This window comes from Triturus cristatus, chromosome 1_1, assembly GCF_964204655.1.
Source record: "Triturus cristatus chromosome 1_1, aTriCri1.1, whole genome shotgun sequence".
NCBI classification, from domain to species: Eukaryota; Metazoa; Chordata; class Amphibia; order Caudata; family Salamandridae; genus Triturus; species Triturus cristatus.
This window is the reverse complement of record NC_140579.1, coordinates 124,481,635-124,500,091: the sequence shown is the minus strand read 5'-3', so window position 1 is coordinate 124,500,091 and position 18,457 is coordinate 124,481,635. Positions and strand designations below refer to the sequence as shown.

At 46.2% G+C, this 18,457-nt stretch overlaps 1 protein-coding gene across 1 annotated transcript in view; it reads right to left on the bottom strand.

The window, feature by feature from the left end:
* Positions 1–12,330: 12,330 nt before the first annotated feature.
* The window catches only part of LOC146869747 (keratin, type I cytoskeletal 20-like), a 46,974-nt gene continuing 40,847 nt past the window's right edge, over positions 12,331–18,457 (bottom strand). Inside the window, exons 6-8 of the mRNA XM_085614114.1 lie at positions 17,015–17,232; positions 13,623–13,666; positions 12,331–12,602 (exon numbers count right to left, since the gene is read on the bottom strand). Of these exons, the coding sequence (XP_085470240.1) occupies positions 12,505–12,602; positions 13,623–13,666; positions 17,015–17,232 (360 nt within the window). The 3' untranslated portion in view covers positions 12,331–12,504. The remainder of the gene's footprint in view (positions 12,603–13,622; positions 13,667–17,014; positions 17,233–18,457) is intronic.

Genomic DNA, 18,457 nt, shown 5'->3' with positions numbered 1-18,457 from the left:
CAGATTGTCCCTTTGCTGCTGTAACCTGGAGTGCCATTTCCAACCCACTTTGTGTCCATCCACCCTACAGGAAGTGGTGTCCAACAATGTCCAGTGTGTTGTGTGGATGCAGGACAAAAATAGGACTGTGGAGGAATGGAAGTAAAGATGAGAATAGGAGCAATAAAAATAACTGTTTTTATGGTATTTTATACCATTAGTTTGCTGTCTCCCGCTGCTCTCAGTAAGAGGTGGTACAATTGTATTACCCAAATTAATGGTGCCTAATTTACTGATCCTGACTGTGAGAAGACCATTTAAAAGCAAGTATAAATACTTTGTTTTAGTCGATTTTCTGAGATGTAGGCACGATCGGGCAACCTGGTTCGTAGCCTTTAAATCCCGGGGACAGGTTTCTTGGTTAGACCAGTGTACTCCAACTCTGTTACAACTGAGGCTCTTGTGAGCTGTACCTGATCATCAGCTTGTGGTAGTGGTGGGATTTTCTGAAGTTGTGACAGCTGGAGATTGGTAACTCTGACCACTGAATAGACTTGGGGAGAAAAAGGATGTTTGAGATGAAGATTATCTCCTGATTGCTGACTTTTAGAAGAATATCAAGCAGGTTTCCCAGGCCTCAGAGCCAGTTGAAAGGTGGTGTGATGAGTTTGGTCTCTCCATAGCAGGGATCTCTGTTTTGCTCTATTCTAGCAGACAGCTCTCATGGTTGTATGATAGAAGAACGCATGGCTGAGCTACGCGTGCCTCTACAACGCGATCCTAACAATGAATGCGTCTTAACCACACATTCATTTCCAACACATGCCTTTACCACCCATTCCTGTACAATGAATTTTGTTGCAAAGGCTTATTTGCTAAAGGGATAAGAGCGGTAAAGTATCACTACCCCGAACCCCACTCCCCACCCTAAGCCCTAAAATACTAGTCCCCCTACCTTGCCCCTCACCCTACCCTTAAAACTACCCCTTCCCCTCCCGCTCCCCGGGCACTGAGTTCTAAAACCCTGCCCCATACCAAAAATTACCCCGACACCAGCCTCTCGGCCCTGAGCCCTAAGACTTGCCCCCGCACTACCCTTAAAACTGCCCCTACCCTTGACCTGAGGCCTAAAACCCTGCCCCCTTTAAAAAAAAGTACCCGACCCCCATGCCCTGTGCCCTAAAACCGACCGCAACGCTAACATTTCCCCCAAACCCAGCCCTTAAAACTACCCTGACAATCCCCACACTCTGAGCACTAAAACACTGCCCCTTCCAAAAACTAACCTGACCACCCCCTCACCCTGATCCCTAAAACCGACCCAATCACTAAAAACTACCCACCCCCCCAAATCCGGCCCCAGCCCCACTTAACTGTCCGCATCCGCATCCGGATCTTCCTGTTCAGATGCTTCCTCTTCCTCTCTCCCCCATCCAAACACTAGACCGCTCTCTGCCTTAAGCACACGTAGGATCTTCACCCACACGCACTAGAACATTAATTTTTCTCTCATGCCCATAAGACATATGCTTGGCTAGATTACTTCCTAGGGACGAAAGATATATGTACACTGATGGCTGCGTTAGAGATAGAGCCCCCTGCTCTTTAAGACCATGCAACGGTCTCTCTTACTTTATAGCTGATGAGATCTCCTATCTCGCCAGGTTAAAGAGTTAGAAAGGATCCATCAACGAACCGGGCCCGAGAGTTTGCCACCAATTAACGACTGCCTGCTCACAGTTAGCGAGTATAGACTTGGATGGGGCAGAATGCGCTGCACTCTGACTAAAACACTCCTATTATATAGGGGGGACAGGTGCGGGTGCTTCCTGGCCAATAAGCTCCAAGTAAATGGGGTCCACTCCCTGCGATCACTGTATGGCAGCGAAATACTTGATGACAAACACATAGCTTCTACTTTTAGACATTTCTACATGGAGCTTTACACTGGACAAACTCTTGATCCAGTACACCGCGTTATAGATCTTCAAGAGGCAAACATGACGCAAATCTCTCTGGCACATGCGACCTTTCTGGATAGTCCTATCCGTCCAGAAGAAGCCATCTCGGCTATCGCCCACCAGAAAGCTTTGGGTTCCCAGCTGTCTTCTACAAGATCTTTTGCTAGGTTCTAGCTCTGATTCTTATTAGACTATTTAACTCATTTGCCAGGCCTGGATCAGTACCTGGATCAATACTGACAGCATCTATAGTGGTTATCCCTAAGCCATTAAAAGATATACAGCACTGCAACTCATACCCTCCAATATCCCTCTTAAACGTAGATATATATAAAACTCTCTACCAGCATATATTCACCACCAGATTGAGCCCTCATATGTCGTGCATTATCAACCCAGATCAAGCAGGGTTAATTTCCCAAAGACAATGCAGCGACGACACTAAACACATATTGCAAATCATTGACAAAGCTAAACGCTTGACCAGGTCGATTATGTTGCTGACAATCGATGCCCAGCAGAGCTTTGATTGAGTGCACTGGCCATATCTTGAAGCAAATTTAGCCAACTTTGGGTTCGGAGAGAGATTCAGAAACTGGACACTAAACTGCTATGGCAGTCCTAGTGCGACAGTCAGAGTGAAAGGCTAAATCTCAACCCCATTTTCCATTAGCAGAGGTACGCTGCAGCGGTGCCCATCGTCGCCTCTGCTGTTCGCTCTCTACATGGAACCTCTGGCCCAGTGGGTTTGAGACAACCCTCTCATCACCGGCGTCACCTTTAGTGGGTAAGAGCATACCATCAGCCTATACGCCGATGATGTCCTAGTATCCCTAGACAACCCTGCCTCAGCTCTCCCAGCCTATTTGATGGAATTGACAGATTTTGGCCATGCCTCAGGTTTTCGGGTTAATGTCAACAATTCTCAAGCTTTTAGCTCATCAATGTCCTCAACACTGGTTACCCAACTTAAAGTACTCTTCCCGATGCAATGGGCAAATAAAGCCATTCTATATCTGGGAATTCAGCTGGCCTCCCCAAATCAGACACCTTCCACCCTAAACTACGTTTCTATACTTCAGCCGCTTAGGAGTGACCTCTTCTGCTGGAAGCACCACCAGCTATCTTAGCTTGGTTGTGTGGCTGCACTCAAGATGGCTGCTTTGCCTAAAATCCTGTACCTTTTCCGGATCCTCCCTGTGACACCTTCTACATGGATGATACAGACCCTATAGAACAAAATGAACTAAATTGTGTGATTGGGCAAAAGACAGCGAATGAGAAAAGACCTGAGCTATCTACCCCCAAACGCAGGAGACCGTGGCCTCCTAAATCATCAATGATACTATCAAGCGGCACAACTGCGCTGTCTTGTAGAGTGGAATAGAGATGAGTCGGAAAGACGCCGGCTGTTCCAAGATAGAGCAATAACAAGATCACATTTAAGGAAGTTTCCTTTCTTGAATGGAACACATTGACCCAAAAGCCCCAATGTGCCCCCCGTCACTAGAGGAACCATGGAGGTCTGGGACCAGGTCAGAGTGAGATGGGCTCTCATGTCTTTCCCCTCTCTTTTCACACCACTGTTCGATAACCATGACTTCTCCCTGGGTCCGGGTCCTGGAACATTTACTGCATGGCGACAGACACAATTCTGCCCAGTGGGCCACATGTTTGATGAGGAAGGTGTGTTCTCATTTTCCCAGATACCTTCTGACTATGGACTTCCAGAGACAGAGAGAATGCACTATATGCAATTACGTCATTGGCTCCTACACCTAGCAAACTGTTCTGGAATGCAGAGAAACCTTAGACCTTACAAGAAGTGGCTTGTTACCAAAACATCTGATAAGCGACTTATCTCTCAACTTTATTCCATTTTGGGTCAGTCCTACAAGCCATTACTGAACGCGAGCCAGAAAAGCTGGGAGACAGAGCTCGGCAGACAATTGTACCGAAGGAATGGGGTGAGATTTACTACAGAGCAACACCTCTAGCATTGAAGCAGCCACCAAGGTAGTTACCTATTGGCATCTTGGCACTGTGCTTGCATAAAGGTAATCCGAAGTGCAGCCCAGACTGTTGGAGGGGGTGTGACTCTCATGGCATGCTGTTGGACTGCCCCAAAATATCGGAGTACTGGACTCAAATACTGGATGAAATAGATTAGCATCTCGATACACAACTCTACAGATTCCTCACGTGTGCGATCCTGGGGCAACCCAATCCCCTCACTTACCCATTAAAATCTAGACACGGGAGACAGAATGGATAAGCCCTGGGAGCTGCTCTCCGGAATATCCCTCCTCACTGGGGAACAAGCCTCATTCCCACACACCTGGGCTGGCTCCACTGCCTAGGGCACATATTGGGAACAGAAAAGGTCAAGCAACTCTCACTTACGCCTTAGAGCACCTCGTCTGAAGAGCTCCAGGCCCGTTCCTTAGTCTCCTCTTGAAGGAATTTCAGGAGCTCACTAGCCCCAAATATCTACGCATACTCTGCTTGCCTGCACCTACTCCCCTAGTCCCAACTACGGAGGGGCGGCTGGTGACAGGGGCGTAAATGTTTTGGATGAGTCCCCTGTGGCGCGCAAGTGTAGCAAATGCACCCGATTGTCATAAAGGGGAGTTGCCCCCACCCCCGGCAATTATCTCTTTAAAAGAGTGGGCAAATGGTGCATTTTCAAGCAAGTTTGATAAAGCAAGAAGGTTAATAAAGTAATTATAGTTAGGCCATCATTAGGGCACAAGAGAATTTAAGCCTGTAACGCACGACACAGGCTGAAACTACTTTGCATATTATGGCGCTTCTGGTAGTTTTTTTAATAAAAACGCCTCTAAATTCTGAGAACGTTCACGGTCGTATCATAAGGTAGAATACAAAAAACATTTAACTGTAAGTATTACAGAAACATACTATGAAACAGATATGACTTTATGACTGTTAAAATGCTGTTCCTGATGTCCAACCATCAGCTCACTGAGCCATCATTTGTCTGTACTTTAGGCAAGAATGTATTTGGATGCAGCACAATTCAAAATTCTGAAACAAAGTATTATAACATTCACAAAAGTAAACATCAAAGGCTCATCAAAATGAATAGTGTGTTGATAAGGCATGCAGATGGAAAGTTTTGCTTCATGAGCAATCTTTCAGCTACTCTTATGCGCTCTTTGAAACATTGACTTTCTAAATGTTCATTCACTGAATTTAATAAAAGTAGAAATGCTAAGCACTGGGAAATCTACCACAGGAAGGGGGGCTGATGGGTCTGCTCCTATACAGGTATGAGCAGGGATAAAAGAGAAATTCAACCACGGGTATACGGGTATGAGTTTGAGCAGGAGAAAACAGTAGAAACTAATTCTGGGACATATCAGCAAGGCGGCGATAGAAAATTATCGGCCTAAAACCGGCGATAATTTTATCGCCTAGTTAGCAAGCTCTCGCTAATGCGTGAAACCTTGCATTAGCGCACAAAATCTTAACGCCCAGCTTTGCATCTCTAATGAGATGCAAAGTGGGCGTTCCTGACCTAACATGACAGGAGAAATGTCGCTAAGCGATATTTCTCTTATCATCAAGCCCCACGCTATGAAGCATAGCGGCAAGAAAAGTAGCAATAACCTCTGTTATCGCTACTTTCCTTACGCCTGCTTCAGGACTGACTTAGCCATGATATCCTATGGAAGGTGGATATCATGGCAAAGTTTGTGAGGCCCTATCAACAAGCTAACACCACATTTCGTGAGATTATCACTGGGTTTCCAGCGATAATCTCAAGTTAGGCAGTTAGCACTAGGATTTTTATCGCTTTTGAGATAAGCGTTGCTAATAGCACGCTATCTCAGCGATAAAAATCCACGCTAGGCGGCGATAATTATCCTAGCGCCAAGTGCGCTTAGCGATAATTATCGCCGGTTGTTGCTATATGCCCCTCTGTGTTTCAACCTTACAAACGACTGATGCTGCAAGCTTTCTATTTCATAACTGCCAGTCAGCATAATTAGAGCAAAGTTTAATCGCACATGTGACGTTATCTTAAGGTAATTTTGAGTAATTAATACAATCACATCCTGGAAAGATTCCTTAAGCTACTTTTTGAAAATAAAATTAGTAGCACTGTTAAACGTAGAAATCAACATGAACTGATGTGCGTGTTTTTCTTACCCGGTGCTCTTTTCTTACCAATAATGACACCGGTGACCACAAAACAAGGCACAAAACGATCGTTTCTCGAACATATGAGCCTGCTGCTGCTTGCGTGGCTGCTGATTGGTCACTTCCACGTCGGAAGCTTATGATTCGAAAGACTCTTTGGAGTTAAAGCCGAAGTAACTTGCCTGCAAGGTTTGACATTTCTGAACCAAGGGAAGAAATCTCATCGGTTCACCCTGCCTGGCCTCATAAACGCTCTCAGTGACAGGCGCACTTGTAAAGGATTATGGCCTCTAAGTACAAGGCGCTGAGGAGAAATGGACTTGTTTCATTCTTTTATCTGGAAGGCGCGGTCAGGCTCGAAATAATTTCCGGAATCGCTGTTGTTACTAACTACTGGCTGTGGTTTTACGCATTACGGCAGAAGGGGACTCTACAGTTATATTGTACTGAGTAAACTGGGCATTGATCAACTGAAAGGCAATCAACCCCACCTGCAATGGCTGGAATGAAGTGCTGCTGGTAGGGCTGGGGGAAGTCGGTCTCATCTATGGTTGTGACTGTCCTGTGGTGATGTATGATGCAATGGCTGGCACTACAGGGACACTCGTTTCCATACCATACTAGCTCCCTCGTACCCAACCCTCAGACAGAAAGCGGTGGCCCCCAAGCTGTGGCCCTCACCTGCCACAAGCAGGGCTTCGACCCAGAAGTCCCCTCAGGATGTCTCCGGTCAACTGGGGAATTTTGTGGTGATCTCCAGACTGGCCTTTTTCAGGCTCTTTAACTCCAGGCACTGTCGGAGTTCACGAGGCAGGAACCCATGCAGGAGCCACTCAAGAAGAGAGACCCCAATATCCTTAGGGGTCTGATCCCCAGTATTCTGGGGTTAGGGCTTTGAAGAAGAGTTCTAGGTAGAAACGACAACAAATCTCCCGGTATTTGCTCCATCGGTTAATGCCCTGGGTGTCGCTGCTCGCACTGCAAACCATGCAGTCTCAGTTAGACACTGAGGGGCGGATTTATGTAGGTTTTAGCATCGCTCTTGCGCCACTCAACAGAGCACAAGGGCGTCGCACAACCTAAGAAGGATTTATGAAGCCACAAGGCCACCTAAAATGTCCCCGAGTGGCTTGATAAATCCAGATTAACGCAACACAGGACGCAACGCTGCGTTTCATTCCTCTACCCCAGGAAGGTGTTCTATGGATGAATGTTCCCACGCACCCACCCATGGGTTTTGGTGCATTCCCAGATTTACCATGAGTAGTTATGCCTTGCAAGATATATCTCAATTTCGCCTTGTTACTTCCTCTTTCTATGAAAGAGGTAAATGCCTCGCACAATTGTTTTTGTGCAGGAAGGTGGCCCTTACTGCACAAAAACAATCCTTCTTACAACGCAGGCACCCTTGAGCAATGGTGCAAGAGTGGCTGCATTGAATCCAAGCGGCACATTGTGCGCCAGCGCTGGAAAGTGACAGGAATGCGCTGTATATTGTTAAGTATGGCTCATTCTCGCCCTTTCTCTATTGCGCAGCGCAGCAAGGTGCTTGCGCAGATCTTAGTAAATATTACTCTGTATGTCTGACAGGGAGGTCTCTCTGGTGTCTTTGGCAGCAGTGACACCTAGTGGCCTGTGTGTGCATATCACTGGCGGGGGTCCAGCAGCCTATCACAGCCCCGGGTGTTCTGCCAGAGTATGACACATCTTTCCTGCACACTCCATGTGCTACACCTGTCTCCAGCAGGGGGTTTCCTTTTGACATCGGCCCTGGGTGCCCCTCTCCCCCAACACACCCCCTTATCTTTGAAATCTTTGAAGTGCAGAAGGGGATTTCTCACTAGGTATGCACTATATCCAAGGATCCCGTCCCCTGAAAATCCCCTCCATAAATAACACTGACTGGGCGCAAAGGACAGCTCCTTGGGAGAATGCACCTGCTCCACAGATCTTCCGGTCACACATCCCAGTAAGATAGCTCAGTGTGTTGAAATGCGGCCACTGCTGAGATGTGTGTGTAACCCGCAGGTCCCAGCGTGCAGCACTGGTACAATAACTCAGAGGGGTATATGTACAAGCCCCTATCGCCACTGCACGTCACTTTTACGGACGTTGTGGTGGCGATGGGGGCTACGCCTTATGTACAAGGCAGCGTTAAGCCACTTAACGTGGCTTAACGCTGCATTGTACATAAGGCACTCTTTCACGCTAAGGTTAGCGTGAAAGGGGCATGCAGTGGGTGATGTGGTGCGCGTTCCACCGAAACACCCATTGTATTTGACGCTGCCCCCTATGTACAAGGGTGGTGTATATAGGAGGCAGCGCAATGCCAAGCACACTACACAACTTGGGCCCGTGGAGGGCCAGCCAGAGTCCTTCCGGGGATGACAAGTACTGCGGGAGAGGAAGGGTACAGTCCGCAGTCTGGTCGCCGTGTCATTGGTCATCAAACAGGTTATGGCAGTCCATGTCGCGGTCCAAGGTGAGGCAGCGGAGTGTATCGGGGGTCAGTGGAAGGTCATGGGGCCATGTGCGGCAGAATCTGGCCAGGTGGTGGAAATGAATTCTAGTGCCTAATCCTTCTGACCACAGTCCCAACCACATCCTCAGATGTGTGCTCTGCTCCACATGTGGCTGTTGCAGTATTGGCTGCGGCACTGTGTGCCATTGACAGATCAGGGGCCGGTGGAGGAGTGATGATCGCACTGTGTGGCAGTGCCACATCATGTGCCGGAGTGGATACACCAGCCGCACTGTGAGGCACTGACACACCAGGGGGCGGAGATGTGGATGGTGTGGGGGCAGCAGCATTCAACAGCGCCACGCCTTGTGGCAGCAATTTCATGATGATGATCTGCAGGGCATGGTAGATCCCAGCTACATTTCGCTGATGTGCAGCGGTGACTGCCATCCTTCCCGCCTCCATCTGCACCATGTCCTCCATGAGCCTCCGCATGTGTGCCAGCTCACGGCTGGCATCGCTGGAGCCACTCTGAGTGGACAGGTCTCCGCGTCATGACCCCAGCGATGTCAGTCAGGGCCCGTTGGAGACCATGGAGCGTGCCTAGACACCCAAGGATGGCGTCCAGTTTGGTAGCCATGAGGTCGAACCCTACCCGCACCTGCTCAGCCGTCTCCCTCTGGCCCTCCAGCTCACGGCATTGGAAGGCTGTGTGTTGTTCCTAGGGGTCTTGTAAGACTGGCGGGGCCGTGGGTGCCTCCTGCTGGGTGGTTTGGTTAGTGGGTGGGGTCTCCTCGATGCTGCTGGTCAGCCCTGATCCTGGAGGTGAGTCGCGGATGATGTCAATGATGTCTAGGAGGGCTTGGGTGTCGATGCTGAGGTTGTCCTCCTCATCATCAGTGAAGAGTGGCTGGGACTGCTCTGCAGGAGGTGTTGATGCTGGCCCTGCAATGTGAAGGGAAGATGGTGTATTGCAATGTGTCCACATGTATGTAGCCGCATGGGACATGTTGACATTCAGACAGCATGGTATTGTACATTGTGACAGTCTATGGATGTGGACGATGACCCACAATCATTGTGGGTGTGCACTGTGCTCTGCTTGACTGTGCACGTGTGCCATTGTGGCCATCTCCACCCATCCCCCCAGTACCTGGTGGTCACTCACCCTGTTGCGGTTGTGTTGTGTCCTGTCGATCAGTGTCCGGTCCCCCGACTCCGGCCACAGTATCCACACTGATGACTGTCGACAACAGCTCCTCCATGTCATCCAGCTCCAGCTGTGGCACTGGGCCCCCACCTCCGGTCTGCGTTGCTGCCTTCTGGTTGGTTGCGAGTTTCTCCTTGGTCTTTTGCTTGATTTCATTCCATCGCCTCTTGACCTCTTCCATTGACCTCTTGTGCTCTCCGACGACATTCACCTTGTCCACGATGTCCAGTCATATTGCATTTCTGGTGCCCAATGACACGTTGGAGGTGACGAACAGTTGTTGATGGTGTTCCATCACCTCCGTGACTGTGATTCTGTTCTCCTGCGAACTGAACTACGCCTGCCTCTTCTTCTTGTCCTTGCTCTTCTCTGCCCCCGAGGTCCCGGGCTGGTCGTCCAAGGTGCTTGTGGTGTTGCTCTAGTCCTCTGCGCCTGCTCCGGCTGCCTCCATGTGCTTGTGTGTTGGTCAGTTTGTGTTTATGTCTTTTTTCTACTTTTATGGAGATTTTTCCCCCCTGCAAAGTGTGTATTGCAGGCCTGGTGCTGCTTTTCGCTGATTTCCTCATCGCGCTTAGGCCCATCGCAGGTATTTTCGCGTTGAGGTTTGTGTCTTTATCGCCGTCGACGTGGTTATATCTCGGACATTGTCTGCGGTTTGGGCGGACTATCGCATGGTACCGCCGTGTTGTGAATTCCACGTTGACACGGGGTTATTTTCCCGCGATAGGCTGCGATGTGTAAATTTGCGTTAGCGTTTTTTGGTGTTGTTTAGCACACGTTCTTGTGAATATACCCCTAGATGTACACAGAATAGAATCATTCCCAAAGAACCAATCTCTTGCAAGCTGAGGTGCCTGAAAGAGAAGAAGGAACTTGAAGCGAATCCAGACACGGGGGCTCAATGAATAGATGGGTGGTTGAACTACTCAGACAAACTGTATTCCCTACGGACTAGCACAATAATTTCCTTCCAAATCTTGTTGCAATTGCCCCTGCTCAAACGTTTCCATTTTCCTTCCAAAGTAGGGCTCCTGGGGCAGGAATCATCATTATTTTCATCTCCCTCCTCACATTCTTCTGAAGGCAAGGATCCTGGCTGTTTTCCATCTTTCCAGAGCTGGTCATAGATCCTGTAAAAGGAAGTCCTTGGTCCCTGAATTGAAGGACTTGGCTGTCCCTTCTTCAATAGTGTTTACATATATAATATTAGAGTAAATTGAAGATATTTGTGATATTTACTACCGAGGCGGATGGGGAAAGGCATTTCTTAATCAACAGGAAGCAGGGGGAAGCACTTCCAGTGTGTAAGCAGTTTCACAGAAGAGATCCAGTTGTTTTCTAAACACTGTGATGACGAGGTGACCATTTAAACCTGAGTCACCGTCACAACACATCCCTGGACTCACAAACTTCTATAACACCTGAGCCTTCATTTCACCAGTGACATCACCATCTTGAATGAAGTCTAAACCATCTTCTTTTCAATTGACTCACAGGGGCATATTTACGACAGAATGGAGAAGCGTGGCGTTAAACAAACATTGCTAGCTCCATGCTTCTCCATTCTGAAAACACAGGGATGCGTCGTATTCACAAGAATGCGGAGCAACCCTGCGTTTCCCCTGGCGCTGGCACTGAATTCAGCTACCTAGTACCAACGCAGACACCCTTGCAAGGGTCTCTGCGTTGGGTGGAATGATAAACAATCATTCCAGGCGTTGTGAAACTTCTATGTGTGCTGCTTAACACAGTACACATAGAAGTTTCAAAACATCATTTTTTTAATTGAACGTTTATGTGCAGGAAGGGAGACCTTCCTGCACATAAACAATCAAAGGCCTTTTTCTGTTTCAATGTGTGCTGCACAACGCAGCATACATAGAAACAGCAAAAATGAGGAGAAATGAAACATTCACCTTGTGGCGCCTGCTTAAAACTAGGTTTTCCCTGGTCTTAATTTTGGTGCAGCCACTTATTTACGCCGCCCTTGTAAATATGGGGCAGCGTCAAAATCAATGGGTGTTGCGGTGGAACGCCCACTGTAACTCCCTTTGCACATCCCCTTTCATGCTAAGTACAGCATGAAAGGAGGCTTATTTACAAGGCAGCGTTATGCCCCATTAAGTCGCCTAACGCTGCCTTGTAAATAAGGCGAAGCCCCTATCGTCACAGGAACGTCACTAAAGGTGACGTTCATGTGGCACTAGGGGCTTGTAAATATGCCCCATACATTCCAAAGAAGCATAGGCATCGTGTCATCAGTGGCCCAGACTCTTCTATAAAGGCTCAGTCATTGCCTCCTCACTGGCCTCATATCTTCCATTAAAGTCTCAGCCCCCATATCATCTGTGGCCCCCTATCATCAATAATGTCTCAATCACTGTCCCATCACTGGATTCATACACATCACGAAAGTTATCAGTCAATTCATAAGAATTGACTAATTGATTAATACAGTGGTATTTTGAAATCCCATCTTTGAACCTATGAAATTGCACCCATGAGAGTTGTAAAGTGTACAGTTTAGATAAATAAAATTCATACTCTTCTGGTACTATGTTGCAATAAATGTTTTATTATCAACCAGTGTTCACAGCTGCTGTTTATGGTGGGCTGGACCTTAGCTCTGAAAAGGGTAAGACAGTGAAGTTCTACATAAGTTATGTTTCTTCAGGTCATGCTTCTTACACGTCTTCTTTTCGGCAACCAACTTCGAAGAGCACATCTCCTTACATCTTCTCAACAACTTCTTTGACCTGAGATGAGACAACTTTTCCATCCACCACCTCCTCGACAATGGTCTTTATCTTGCGTTGTTTATCTTGCTCTAAGATTGGAAAGTACACAAAGGGTCAATATTGTATTGTGGTTCATGACATAGATGCATGTGCTACTGTTTGACACAGCATCATCACTGCATCATGAGAATGTAGCATTCAGTGCAGAAACATGGGATGATGGATATGTCTAGATTTATGTTCACTGATGAGGCCCTATAGATATAAATGTATGGCCTTGATTTATTTTATTTATTGTTCAGTTAATTAAAACCATAACAATATTACAAACACTAATGATGTATCTTTGATGGAGGCAGATTCTTTAAATAGGGATGGTTCTCTCTCGCTATGTCATTTTTCGATGTACAATTCAAAAGAATGGAATACCATCCCTGGGTATGTTCAGAGCTAAGAAGCATTAGTTACAGCAATTCCATACATCTATTTTTGATATCTCTTCAAATGTCTTGAAATCCCTCTATTATCCAAAGGCTCTCTTCTTACATCTCTAGTTCTACCTGAGCTCTGCTTGTCCATCAGAGACTGTGGTTTGTTGAAACCCTTTACTATAAGGATTTCATCATTTAATTAATTTTCATAGAAGAGTTCACATACATGGGTCGAGGAGCTTCATAATTTGTATAAAAGCAACCCTTTGCAAGGTGAGTAAAAGATTATTTGTTCAAAATAGAGCAGCAATGGTTAATTGGTTATATTGCTACCCTCCCACAGACATTATTACATTTGAACCTTGTAAAAATCATTATAAAGCAAACCTGACTTCATATGCATGCCTTCATCGGTTCATTACTTCACAGAACTGATCATTTTCTCTTTACAGTAACACATTCAATGCTTTGCAACAATGCAAAGGCTTTGGACTCAAGTTTAATGCAGTGATGTTCTAATCACATTACACTAATAAATGAGGTCCTAAAATAGGCAGATTATTGCATGGAGAGAGCCCTGGAATGCTGTGACAGCTATTAGGAACAGTCGCCTATGTATTCCTTTTTTATCTCCTGCTTCCACTGTAGATTCCTCTTCACATCAGAGGGTGAGCTTACCTCTAACTGCTTCTTCTAGTCTCTGTTTCGCCAGTTCCCAGCTTCTGTAAAAATACAGACAGTGCAACAGATTAAACAGCAAGGAAACTCGCAATTTAATAAGGTATGCACTTCCATAAATGGCTACGGAAGTGCCTTTTAATTATATGATACATCATTGGTATGTTTCTGGATTCTGAAGACCTGTGTCTTCTTTGCGATTTGTCTCAAAGCAGTGTTAGGCCTTTGTCACAAGTGACCCTTTTATTCCTCTCAATTAAAGACTGCCTATTTGTGTTATTGAAAGAGGAATGTCTCTATAGACACAGAGCCTCTTTAGATTCAGTCACCAATTATATTTGTGTGTTCAAAAGGGTCACAAAAGGCTAACATCTAATTCCTCCACCTCAGTTTCTACTGTGCATACTTGTCAGCCATCAGAGAGTATAACATACCCCGAAATCCTCCTCTACCAATAAGCCAACAATTCACTGACCTTTTAATTCAAGTACAAGGGACCATGTTCAGACATACTACTCTGCTTACATATAGAATGTATGTATGTGATTTCTAAGAATAAACCTAGCTAAAAAGCAACTGAGTGTTGTACAGAAGAGAAGTAAACATTATGAGTGACTAGTCATGCAGGAAGCTGTATGGAATAGGAGGTGTTTAGAGGAGTAATGAAGGTAGGGAGAGGAGCTTTTCGGTTGACCTTAAAAAGAATAGGGTGTAGATGGTAGAGAGAGAGAGGACATGGCCGGATGTGGAGTGAAGCAGCTAGGGGAAGTAGAGTGTAGTACAGAAATATATCTTATGATGAGATGTTGCTAGAAAAGAGTCTCCTGCTCTTTTTGAAAGTGGAGAAGGGATGAGGCCTTCCGGATCTGAACATTTCTTATAAACATAGACAATGTAGGTAGCAAGAGAAGGCTTGTCATCTTGTTTTTCCTTGTTGCTTGGTCTCTAGCGTTCAGTGATATAACAATTATTCTTTATAATGTTCTTAAGAGACCAGGACCTTGTCTGCGGCAAGGACTTCAGATGCTAGAACAATCTTCCTGGGTCAACCTGAATCTTACATGATCACAGTCCCCCAGTTTTTTCATACCTCTTCGCTTTTACATAGTGAGTTCATTCTATTGTGCATCCTCAGACTACCCAGAAGTGCAGATATTGATGTAACTTAATTCAGGGCCTTATTTAGTCTTTGGAGTATGATATTCACTCCATCAGAGCTAAGGTGTAAAATACTCAGTCGCCTTGACGGAGTACCCTTACTCTGAATATAGGGATGTCCATCGGCCCAGCAGACATCTCTTGTCTAATTGACAGGGTCTGCAGTCAGAACAGTTCCTGTCAATGTGTTCAAAGTTTACTGGAGGGTACTGTCAAAATGACGGCACAGTCCAGCAAACCTTTTACTTGTTTTTGATTTTCCCAAAACAAAATCCTGATTTCTCCCGTGGTGTGGTGGTCATTCAAAATGTTTTACTGTCCCTTTCCGGCACTTTTTTCACAGCTGTAATAGAAACTAAAAACTGGCCATTCTACCGCTCACTCAAAATCAAGCGGGCGGTGGAAAGGCCAATCTTCTGACGGCCATTACTTTGTCGGATTGTTGGAGGAATTTGGCAGCGATAGAAACAGAGTTGTCTGTGTCGCTGAAATACTTAAGGTCCACCCAACTGTTGGGACAGAGTACCTTTTCTGCTGAATTCAAAACTATCCCCTAACTGTGGACGAGATTCCCGATAATCGTCTGCTATAACCTACTGTTTTCCTTGTTTCTTCTTTAACTACCTTTTCCCTGCTGCTCAGACAGGATGAGTGCTGGTGTGCTTGGTGATGTTTGGAATGTTGAGTGTTTGATGATGTGGTAGAATGCAGGGGTGCCTGGTGTGGTTTGGTTTGGAGTGTTAGTTGGAGTGTGCAGTCTGAGCAGCAGGGAGGCTGCTCCTGGTGGGGCATTACATGGACTTTACCATTTTCCAGTTACCTTTCTCTGAAGCTGTTACCTTATGAATAAATCAGCTACTTGTTTTTACATGACCTGTCTACGAGACATTCTGCATTTTAACGCTGGCGAGGATTTGGAAGAACCTACGTGTGTGCCACTTCAATGGGTTATGATTTATCAAGCATGAAGGAAAAGGAACTTCAAGAGAACTTACAAGCTGATATTTGAGGAAGGTGGTTTATAAGGACCTGCGTGTTATTGAATGAAATCTGTACAGGAACTAAGGATCTGACTAAAGAAATTGAAATTTCTGAACTGGAACCCCAGTCGGCCCCACTAGCGTCCTTTGTCAACAGGACAGCCTGCAACCTAGGGCGTTTGACTTTCTTCGACCAGTCTGCAAACAGTTACTGTGGCGATTACTGCCATCCCGCTGCCTTGGAAGTGTTGCTCCTGCCCTGTTGTACTTTCTACAGCCGTGAGGCAGGCTACCAGCAGCGGCCCGTGGTGGGAGTGTTGCTGGGCGCTGACGTGGGGCGGGGGAGGGGCAGGGTGGGGAATAGTAAACTATTGATTACGGTGGATTACAGGTAACTAAACATATAAATAAATCAAATGAATTTCGTTGCACGTGCTGCATCGCATTTGGCCCCCCTACTAAGCTGCATGGAGCCCCCTCAGCACAGAACTCAGGCCTGAGCGCTCCGGATTAAATCCGTAGCAGAGGCCCCTCTGTGTACATTGCAGGGGCTCCCCTTAAACCTTCGTTACATCACAATAAGAGGGCTTGTTGACTATTAAGAGAAATTGTGTTTAATTGTGAGAAGACGTGGTCTTTTGGTAGGAGGTGTGGTCTGTTTGGTTGGTGTGGCGTATTAAAAAATTGTCTATAGGGGGGAGGTGTCAACTATTGTGAGAAGATGTGGTCCATTGAGAAAAAGAGCAGTCTTTTTGGAAGTAATCATGTTCTACCAGGCTAGATGTGGTCAATAGGAAGGAGTCTCTACTGGATAGATATATGGATTAAAGGGTGTGCTTGATGGTTCTAAGAGAAGATGTGTCTTCTTTTAAGAGGTGTTGTCTTTATTGAGAAGCTGTGTTTTATTATGAGAAGGTGTGATTTTTGGGAGGAGATGTATTCTAATGGAAGTGTTGTGGTCTATAAAGAGAAATCATAGTATATTAGGTGAATATGCCTTCTCTTGGGAAGGGAAGGGATCTATTGAGACAAGCTGTGGTCTTTGGTAAGATAGGTCCTCGACTGGGAAGAAATTATTCCTACAGGGAAGGGATGGGGTGTACTGGGAGGACAGGTGGTCCCCTGGGACCTGTGGGCTATCAGCAAGAGCTGCACATCAGTGGGTTACATGTTTCATGGTAAAAGGCTCACCAAGAGCTGCTGGTGATATGGAATCATGACATTTCCCAAAACATTCGACATAGGATGCCTTACGCTTCCTCTCCTTCCAGCAAGCGGCGGTACTCTGCGATCTCCATCTCCAGCCGTAGCTTGAGGTTCAGCAGCATGCTGTAGTCGGTGCGCTGCTGTTCCATGTCTGACCGGATCTGGCTCAGCTGTGCCATGAAGTTATTGATTTTGGCTTGTATCTCGGCGACCTGGGCGCCATAGCGAGCTTCCGTGTCTGCCAGCGTGCCTTCCATGGCGGCTTTCTAGCAGTCAAAGAAAAACAACAGCAGAGATAACTCAATGTTTCTGATTGCAACAGAGATTGTGCTATGAATTATGAGATATTTTCAATAAAAAAGTTATCTATAAAATAAGACATATTTTATCATTTTCTATTGTAAATGAGTGCACGCACAACTGTAGTTCTTCAAAGGTTGATTTGAAGTGTTGCGTGCTCCTGGGGTATCACTCTCCAAACCTGAGTGTGAATATAGACAATCTTGAGTAGCATCCCCAAAAACGTGGGGTATGTCCCCCGGGCACAGCTTCTAATTCCTCAAGAGAGGATTACAAGTTCAATAAAGTTTTGTCTTAGTATTATGATTTCAGAAATTCACTTTTATTTCTTCATATTTTCATTAAGTGGAAATTGTACTTCATTTCCCACAATGCATCAACAATGCTCCATCTCGTTAATAACATTCAAATATCCCAATACATTTCGGCCATTGGCCTTCATCTGGGGAATATTGATGTCTGCAGGAGCGTGGTGATTCAAGTGTGTTCTGCATGGTCACGCGCAGTTCTCTCAAGCAGTACCCATGTGGTGGGAAAGAGGAGGAGGGCAGCCCGGGGACGCCGCGGTAAACAGGTAAGTGGCTTTAACTTTTTAAAAATTACTTGTAACTTAGATCTTAATCGGGGGGTGGAGGCAGGCGGCGTAGCGGAGCTCCACGGAGTTTGTTTCCAACTTCGTGGCGCTTCCCGTAGCCCCGCTCCGCACACTACGCCCAGGGTTAGAAATAATATTGAGATAATATACACATTTTATTGCACCTTAAGAACTGAATTCTTTTTTAGACATTTAATACACAGCTGTTATCATAAGTGAACCTGACGGTGTTCGTTTAGTTGACCATAGGATGAAAGGTTGAGTTGGCTACTTAGTTACCTGATCTGAGATAAGTTCCTCTTCAAGCTGCATCTTGCAGAGGAAAGACCTCCCAAAAGTGCTGAAGTTAGAAGGCATCGCCAGCAGTCTACAATACAGAGGCAAGCACCGTCTTGCGCACCCAAGCAAGCATCAAGAGTCTTGTCCCTGCACTAGTTTTCAGGGGCACAGACCTTGATTCAGACTAGCCAATCGAAGTAGCAGGACTAGGCCCTTCACTACTGCAGACCTCAATAGAACGTATGTAGCCCTCAACAGGGGGGAGATACTGTCTCCCAGGGTCACATCTTACTACCCAATGCAGTCTTGGGCTTGTG